Source organism: Anopheles merus, chromosome 2R, assembly GCF_017562075.2.
Source record: "Anopheles merus strain MAF chromosome 2R, AmerM5.1, whole genome shotgun sequence".
NCBI lineage: Eukaryota > Metazoa > Arthropoda > Insecta > Diptera > Culicidae > Anopheles > Anopheles merus.
The window spans coordinates 10,398,682-10,407,816 of record NC_054082.1 but is presented as its reverse complement, the minus strand read 5'-3'; the positions used below and the strand labels follow the sequence as shown (position 1 = coordinate 10,407,816).

Here is a 9,135-nt window from a genome sequence, read left to right as displayed (position 1 = left end):
AGATTCGCTGTTTACGTTTAGTTAAGTAATTTAACGCTCTTATTTTATTTTTTTCCCCGATATTGTACAACTTCTGAATGTTTAGCATCGAATAGAATGTTCTGATATGCAATTCACGCCAGCTATGAACATCTTCTACTCAAACGATCCACTTACAAACTGCAAAGTTCATTATCGTAAATTGATTATGCATGCTTTTTGCTTGACGAAAAAGGTTTGACACACTCTTTGTATTTGCTTTTCATTCCAGGAGCGCAGTCTGCATTCAACATTACCGCCCGGCTATTGCAAACCATTCCAGCCATATCGCTCAAGATGTGTACGAGGGCTCATAGAAGTAGCAGAAAATTAATGATCGTCAAATCAAAGATGAAGTGTCACTGAGCGGCGTTCAAAGCGAGCGGTTCGCTGCCACTGTCAATCAAATGGAATACCTTTGCGTTGGAAAGCTACCGTGAGTGATAAAGAGTGTGTGTAAGAGAGTGAGAAAGAAAAGAGCGAGCGAGGGAGAGAGGGATATTCTTTTGTACGACAACAGAAGCAAGTGTGGGCCAGCAGTGAACAAGTGGAGTAGCAAGTGAGACAAGTGAAGTCGCCGAACCCGACCCCGGAACTGCGACACGGGTCCTGTGCTGCGTAGCGTCCCGTTAACTGTATGATGAATCCTTCCAACGATGACACGACGAACTACATGGTCTCATCCTCATCGTCATCCTCGCACCTGCAGTCGGCCGCTGCCCTGCTCGCCTCCACGTTCGGGCTCGCCGACGGGACCGTCCTCTACAACCACAGTGTGCGCGACCGGGGAGACGCTGGCGCACTGGCGGCGGCATCGGCGGCGTCAGTGGCAGGCACCGGGGGGCTCGAGAGCGCCACCGCCGGCGGGGACACGCTGTCCGTGTTCGATGCGTCCGGCAGCAGCATAATGTTGCAGGGCTTCTCGTCCACCGCACCCATCGGCGGCACGATCGAGACGGTCGGGGCGAACGAATCGATCGTCGACGGGGGGATCGACGCCGGTGGTGGCGAATGGATCGACGTGGTGCTGCTGGTGCTGAAGGCTTCCATCATGATGTTCATCATCGTCGCTGCCATCTTCGGCAATCTGCTCGTCATCATCTCGGTTAAGCGCCATAGGAAGCTAAGGTAAGGTCTCCGACAAAAAACAAAGGAAGAACAAGCGGGGTGCGAATATTCCGACCCATCCGGTTCGAACGTAATTATGCTGTTCGGGCGTGCTAATGCGTCAGGGGGAGGGAAGATTATGAAAGTGTAGAAATGTGCCAACTAATGCCGAACTCGACTAAAACCGTTCCGCCCGGCTACAATGTCTTAATCGCCGGTTTTTCGCTCTGTTTCGCAGGGTTATCACAAACTATTTCGTCGTATCGCTCGCCATGGCTGACATCATGGTGGCGATGATGGCCATGACATTCAACTTTAGCGTACAAATAACGGGAAGGTAAGTGTGAATTGAGCGTCGGGTTAGGGAAAGCCCATTTTGAGGTGTGTTTCATTGGAATTTTGATTGGCAAAATTCGTCATCGTTGGACGATCAAGTGCACGGAGGGAAATCCATCCTGTATTGAGTGGACAATGATTTGAAGTATGTTGAAGTCATAATGATTGGAAAATGTATTTTGCACTTTATTTTTTGTTTAGCTGGAAATTTGGGTCGTTCATGTGTGACGTGTGGAACAGCCTAGATGTCTACTTCTCCACAGCCAGTATACTTCATCTTTGCTGTATTTCAGTGGATAGGTAAGTAGATGCTTATGGAAACCTTTTGTTTTTGAGACAAAAATTCATTTCCGTTGTGCAATCCTTTTATCAGTTTTAATTATAGAAATAAAAATCTTGGAAGCAAGCTTATACCAGCTCAAATTCCACGTTCCAACGCTAACTCTATTCCGCGATTGATTGGATTCTCGCTATTTTTTCTTTTTTGCAGATATTATGCCATAGTGAAACCACTTAAGTATCCCATAAGTATGACGAAGCGAGTTGTAGCGATAATGTTATTAAACACATGGATATCACCAGCGCTGTTGTCATTCGTGCCCATCTTTGCCGGTAAGTGTGGAGGATGTGCTGCTGCATGCATATGACATGACTGGCATGACACGGCACTCACAGATACGGACAGGATAAGGTGATAATCGGCTGGGATGACAATGTTCGATCAAAATGTTGTGATGGTAAACGGATTAATTGATGTAATTGAAGTTAATCGATCGGAACATCTTGTCGACGGACGGGCTTTTGCTTTGCAGTGACTGGTGCTGTTGATTTTGGACTTGACACAATAATTAAATTATTCACGGGTGTAGCTTCTTGCAAAGTGACTCCCCGGTGGCATTTTCTTATCGACTCCAACACGATAGGACTTTCGGAAGAAGGAAAGAAATTAAATTGTTTTATTGATCGAAACACACAAGGTACGAACATCGCTTGGGACGGTGTGCCACAAAAGGCATTCATTATGTACGAGACGACGATGCTAATGAAGCATGTCAAAGGTCAGCATAGAAGTTTGGTTTCTGCCACAGAGCACAACATTAGGGGCACGGAGACACGACTCAACTCTGCTAGGAAAACGGAAGCAGTAGGGGCAGTAGATTTGGGAATTTCTGATTATCACCTACCTACGATCTTGACGTATTATGTGAAGCGACATGGAAACGAACATTGTTCATCACAATTGTAAATGAACCACCACCCGAATCAATGTAATTGAATAATTCATAATAGCCATATGAAAAACCGTTTCTACCCTTCACAGGTTGGTACACTACCGAAAAGCACAAGCAGGAGGTGCTCGATAACCCGGACAGCTGCCTGTTCATTGTCAACAAACCGTACGCGGTCATCTCGAGCTCCATCTCGTTCTTCATCCCGTGCACAATCATGGTGTTCACGTACTTCCAGATATTCCGTGAGGCCAACCGGCAGGAGAAGCAGCTGGCCCTCCGCCAGGGCACTGCCATGCTGATGCACCAGCACAATACGGGCGGGGGCGTTGGTGGTGGTGGCAGCGGCGGCGGCACCAATGGGGAGGCGCTCAGTGGCAGCGGTTCCTCCAAGACGCTCACGCTGCACGAGGTGGACGCTGAGCAGACGCCGACCAAGGATCGGCATCTGATAAAGATGAAGCGAGAGCACAAGGCTGCCCGGACGCTTGGCATCATTATGGGAACGTTCATACTGTGCTGGCTTCCGTTTTTCCTCTGGTAAGTGGTGTTGTTGGTGCGTTTGGTTTTTCGTAGGCCACCTTGTTCAAACCTTGTATTGGTTAGCAAGTGGTGTTTTGAACTTATTCAGCATATTCAGCAAAAATATCTGAAAAGTGAATAACATATGCGTAGGGCCTTAAAACAATCTAAAGATCTTATCATAAGGGTGAGCAACAGTAGCCCGGCTTTTAATCACTTTCATGATTCGTGTTTACTCTGTCCATAATGGATATTGTTCAGTAATATTCAAAGCGTGCAATTTAGATTGATTACAAACGCACACCAAGTAAATATTTATCCAGGTCCAGGGGTTAACTTAAAGTTTAAACATCTGAACCCTTACCTTTAAGTGTCTGTGGTTAAGCTATCTTCATTCTAACCCTGGCTAGTGTAGCGATGGTTGATTGAAGGCTTGCACTATAAATAACGCCCCCGGCCTGTAATTCCCGCACGACAGTACGTCAAACGGCCCAGTAAAACAATAAATTCACCACATCTACTGTATCTTTCGCCCACCGCCCACCCACTAGGTACATCATCACGTCGCTGTGTGACCGGTGCCCCAATCCGGACATTGTCGTTGCGCTGGTCTTCTGGATCGGGTACTTCAACTCGACGCTCAACCCGCTCATCTACGCCTACTTCAACCGGGACTTCCGGGAAGCGTTCCGCAACACGCTCGACTGCATGTTCTGTGCCTGGTGGCGCCGGGAAACGTCCCCGCTGGACATCAACGTTCGGCGGGCGAGCCTCCGGTACGACTGCCGGGCGAAGAGCGTCTACTCCGAGAGCTACCTGCGGCCCTCGTCCCAGACCGACCGGTTCCACAGCGAGATCGGCGAAAGTCTGTAACGGCGGTACGATGACGTCGATGCGGAGGCCACCGAGTGTACCCGTTTGTTCTGAGCGCAGCCGAGCGAGATCTGCCCGACCCCATACAGACACCAGCCAGCCGTGCGGCACTGTTGTTTGCTATGCATGCCAAAGAAGACTTGACCCCCGGACAAAAGGTACGCCGTATGGTACGCCGCTTGCAGTTCAGCAGAAAAGGGGAGCCAGCCGTCACAAGCAGTCGTTACCAAGTGATACGTTACTATCTTGTTTTTGTTACTGTACACTATATAGCTGTTAAGAGTTTGTAATGCGTCGGATTCTATTGCTTGGTTATGTATTTATTACCTTCTAGCGGATAGTTTATTGTGCCGTTCATCGAGGTCGAAGTCTGTTTAGTTGCGTAGTTGTTTTCTTCTTCTTCTATTACTAGCTCTTAGCTACTGTTACGAGACCTGTCGTGGTTTTGACTGTTCGGTATGCCTATGTTGACAAAAAATTGTTAGTTTTAGGAAGTGCGTACAGTTTAATGACTTTAAACCGATGCCCTTAGATGAACAAAGATGTCCAGCTATGAGATTCGTTATTGGGAACGCTTTGCCCTTACTCGTGAAGACATACCATCAAATGGGTGATCCGACTTTGCTCTACTATCTGTTGATGATATTTCCCCCAATAGTGACTTTCTGCTTGCGTCCAGCCAACCAAAACTTCCCAAAATTAGCTCCTACTCATGTGTGAATCTTTGACGCCAGTAGACAAGAAAAACAACAACAAACAGCTCACAGTGCACTTTTGCCCATCTGTCAAGCCAAAAGGGCATAGTGCGAAAGTACGCACACGGAATGTAGGCAGATAGGTGCTTTTATTAATAGCAAGCGCATTGGACATTGGCCCTTTCCTATCGCCCAACCTACGCCACCTATATCGCGCTGCCGAATCGCTGCCAGTTTTATCCAACCCGCGCGCGCGTGTGTGTGTGAGAGAGAGAGAGAGAGTGTATGCTACATTCACCGCACGAACCGCGATCCGTGTTGCTAATGATCTGTATCGTGCAGGGCTAAGCTGTGGTATGCGCTCCCACGCCTCTCGAAGGTGCTCGAAAGTGCAACGAATCTTGGTGTAGAAATGGCCATAAAAATCTCACTACAAATGTCGCACAATGGAAAGACAGGTGGCAATGTGAACCGGCAGACAGGTGGGATATATCGTATAGGCAGTAAGATCAATTTATCACCATACATTCATACGTACAAGCGGGCAGTGGACTCTGAAATACATTCTTCAAAATACACACAACCACACACACACACACACATGCAGAGCGTATAACACTATTCAATGCGGGTATTTGTTTGTAAGAATTCGTAGATCGTACTTCAGACACTGTTGTGTAGCGTAGCAAAAGGGATAGAATCAGAAGAGTATTAGAGAAAAGTGAATACAAAAGGAATAAATAAAACAACAGCATGACGACAAGCCAGTGATCGGAAATGAATGTTAATATTTAGCATCAAAAACGATAGTAGACACAATTTGCAATGAATACATGTAGCCAAGTGGTAGTGGAATGATAGTCTCATAGGGATTTAAAACAAAGAAGCAAGGCAAATAATGATATAACATAATAGTTTGGTCTGATGGATGTGTGCGTGTGTGTTATAAGTGGGCAATGAACTGAGGAAAAATTAGAAAACAAAACGGAAGTAAAAATACCATTATGTTCAATGAAGGAAAAATACAATAAGAAACATATGATATGTATTACAATGTGAAGCAGTGGAATGGAAACAGAAAATCATATTTCACAAAAGCCGTAACAAAATGGTGGCACTAGAGTCAGTGGTGGACCCTGGAACCACTGAACACAAACAAGAATCTCGCTCAGAAAAAAACAGATATTCATCAAAAAAGAAAGGTACGTTGGTTGTACGTTTTTATTAATCTTTACGCTTAATTATTGCCCCTCCCGAAACGGTTCGTTTCACCGAAGGTTGACGGCATGCCAAGAATCAATGCTGCGTTTTGTGCTTCCAATTTCTAAACCACACACTGGTACACACTGTTGGGCCTCGGGTGGGGGCCAATTTTGTCCAACAACGTTCCTATCCTTTACGCTGGCGATGATTGATGATCGCGCAGATTACACCCACGTCGTGTTCAACGGCGACCTGCTTTCCGATTGGCTCGCACGATGCAACGATGCAACAGATGGGACGATGCGAACGGATTCCATCCCACGGTAGAGGCAGCAGCAGCTGCCTTTCCCAGCTAAAGGCTAGCTGTTTCGCCTGTCGAAAGGAGACGGTTGGACGAATTAATTGACATCGACATGGACGAAAACGGTACCAGAGCGCTAAATCAGCCCCGTGACCGGCTCGAACTGCTCCCCGGTGCGGTAGGACCAGCGCTTGCATGTAATGGCAATGAAAAACAGATCAACATCTCATCGTTGGCTGCTTGAAACGGTGTCATTTTTGGTAGGGAGTGCCGCAATCTCGTCGAAGCTTTCTGCTGCACGCTTGCAGACGCACCCTAACGTTGCATCATAGTCTTGCGAGCAACCGGAGGCTAAGCACACCGTTTGTTTGCTTGTAATTGCCAGCGGGTTCATGTACTTCGGCTGTAATTTACATACCGATTTCCGTACGATGCAGCTGTGATGCTGATGTTGGCACACGGCTATGGGGGCGTAAGCATCGGTCGCGTTCAATTTACGGTTTAACGGGAAATTGGCAAAAACTGATTCCGATGCGTTACAGCAAACAGTGCAGCTGTGATTGAAGCAGGGCTCATGCAAGTATCGGCACCGAGCTGAAGGGATTGAATTTTGAAACACACCAACTGAACGCTGAAATTACAGCATTCAACCAAACATTGGTTGCGAATGGGTCAAAGTTTCAACGCATCGATGTGTTTGTTGTGAAATGCAGACGCTAATTGCAACTTTCAACTGACATCGATGTGCCGTTGAGTGAGCATACTGTCGGCGAGTTCCAACAAGGTCTTTTGTTGCTGCTTCCCAAACGTAAATAATTTGTACTACGGCCAGCCAGTGTAAAAGTAAAGATAGAAGGAAAGGCGGGAAAACTAATTTCAATAATAAAAGGAAAACATACCACCGGCTAGAAAGCGATGCACTTGTCTTGGAAGTGTACTGCTGGTAACTCTGCGAGGTAACGCAGCGCACCAACCAGCAAGTGCATCGCTCGACGGCACACCTTGATCGTACATGCCGGTACGATGTAAAGCGATAAGTGTTGGAATAATACAGAAAAGCAATATTAAGTGTAACATAAAGTAAAGCAAAAGTGGTACCACTAGTCAGTTAAGCGTACCCCTTTGAGCCATTCCGCATTTGATAGCTATGGCCATGACGTAGTGACGAGCGGATAAAACAATGTAGGAATTGTAGAGTAAAAGAAAATAGCTCCCGGTCAGTACATTTCATCGTTCGACCGATGAAAAGATGTATATAATCGATGTGAACTCGTTCCGATTCATTTACACTGAAGCGAAGCGAACTATAGGTCAGATGTAGTGCTTCTTGTATCGTCCATTTCCTATTGCGATTTTTTAGTGTACAAGCGTTGCATCGCTAGCAGTAGAGATTTGAAAGGAGTAAATTTTGCAACACATTTGCTGAATTCTATTATTTCAATTGCGTTTGATGTACAATTCCTACGGTCCATGGTAATGGATCGGTCAACTCCGCGATGTACGTGGTACTACATCACATATCAAAGTAGCTACATTGTGTGTACGGATTTCGAGGAACGATTTATTGCGAAATCATTACTTTGATTTCTAACGAATTATTATGAAGAGCGGTTTGGCTGGCAGTCTTCTAGAATGAGCAAAGCACTGGAGTACGAGGTATGCTGTCTTGAATAGTTTAATCGTGCTGTGTTTTGAAAACGAAACACTTGAATCGTTACTGGAACTGAAAGTCTTTTTTAGCTCTTTTTTATATCCTACAGACTGTAGCATCGAAAATAGATAACAACATAACATCCATCACATACATGCACACATACATACTTCTCGTCTAAAAGAAATAGGAGTTTCGAACATCGCTTGGACTTTTGTTCGCATTACGATGTGCAACTGTATTCCAAACGAAGCAACACCTTGTCCCATTCATTCGTTCCGCTGAATTCACCCGTAGAGTGTAGGAAACTTACCAAACGTCGTTGTAAATGTGTTTGCCTGCATGTGCACCACTGCAAATGCGACCAAAACCAACCTTCAAAGTGTGCTGTTAACAGAGAATGTGCTCGGATGCTTCCGCTCGGGGATACTGGCTCTACAGTTTGACTCCTGACCGAACGGCGTAGGGATTAACGCGCGCGGGTGTGTACGCGACGGGGAGCGAACGGGGGGTGACGTGTATGCGTGTGGCGGTGGCCACCATTCTGCCATCAAGCAGTGGCCACTGAGAGTGCGTGTGAGTGTAGCTCGTTGTAAAATACTCGCGGAAGCGGAAGAGCAAACAATCAGAATCATCGTGCTAGGTGGGGCGCGGTGGAGATGGAAAACTATTCATCATAAATGCAAATATAGAGATAAATCGGATGAAACCATCCAATTCTAAACCGTTCCGCTTTCTTCCGGATCTGTGTGTGTGTGGGTATGAGTGAGTGTGAGTATCTCCTTTGCAGCGTTTTACCAAAGCGCCAGAAATCACCGAATACACGTAAACTAAAGATAGTAATAAAAATTTCGTAAAAACGTAAACATTTCGCATGCAATCTACACACCGCAACGGAGCGCCTGGACGATACGGCGTAGGTAAATGGGGTGGCATCACACTGAGTGCGTTGTTGATGGTAGCAATAGCGCGCAAGCAGAGGAAAAAGGAGCGCAACTATAGAAAATAGATAAAGGTGTTCAAATGCACGCAAAAGATAAAAGAGCGTTCATCGAAGATGCTTGAGCTAAGAGTGTTCCGTTTCCACTTCCTCCTGGCCCCAACGCTCCTCATCGACGGTGAGCGTGCTCGGAGTGAAAGAAGCTGGCCACATGCTTGATGTGTATCTCATGTTCATAATTAAACCGGCAAAGTGTAACA

At 46.3% G+C, this 9,135-nt stretch overlaps 1 protein-coding gene across 1 annotated transcript; it reads left to right on the top strand.

The window, feature by feature from the left end:
• Nucleotides 1-339: 339 nt before the first annotated feature.
• Nucleotides 340-5,578, top strand: LOC121587776 (octopamine receptor beta-2R). Its single transcript, XM_041904897.1, has 6 exons — nt 340-1,146; nt 1,364-1,462; nt 1,663-1,761; nt 1,952-2,073; nt 2,783-3,230; nt 3,764-5,578. The coding sequence occupies exons 1-6, from the start codon at nt 656-658 to the stop codon at nt 4,083-4,085; spliced, it is 1,581 nt and encodes a 526-aa protein (XP_041760831.1). The 5' UTR covers nt 340-655; the 3' UTR covers nt 4,086-5,578.
• The last annotated feature ends 3,557 nt before the right edge of the window (nt 5,579-9,135 follow it).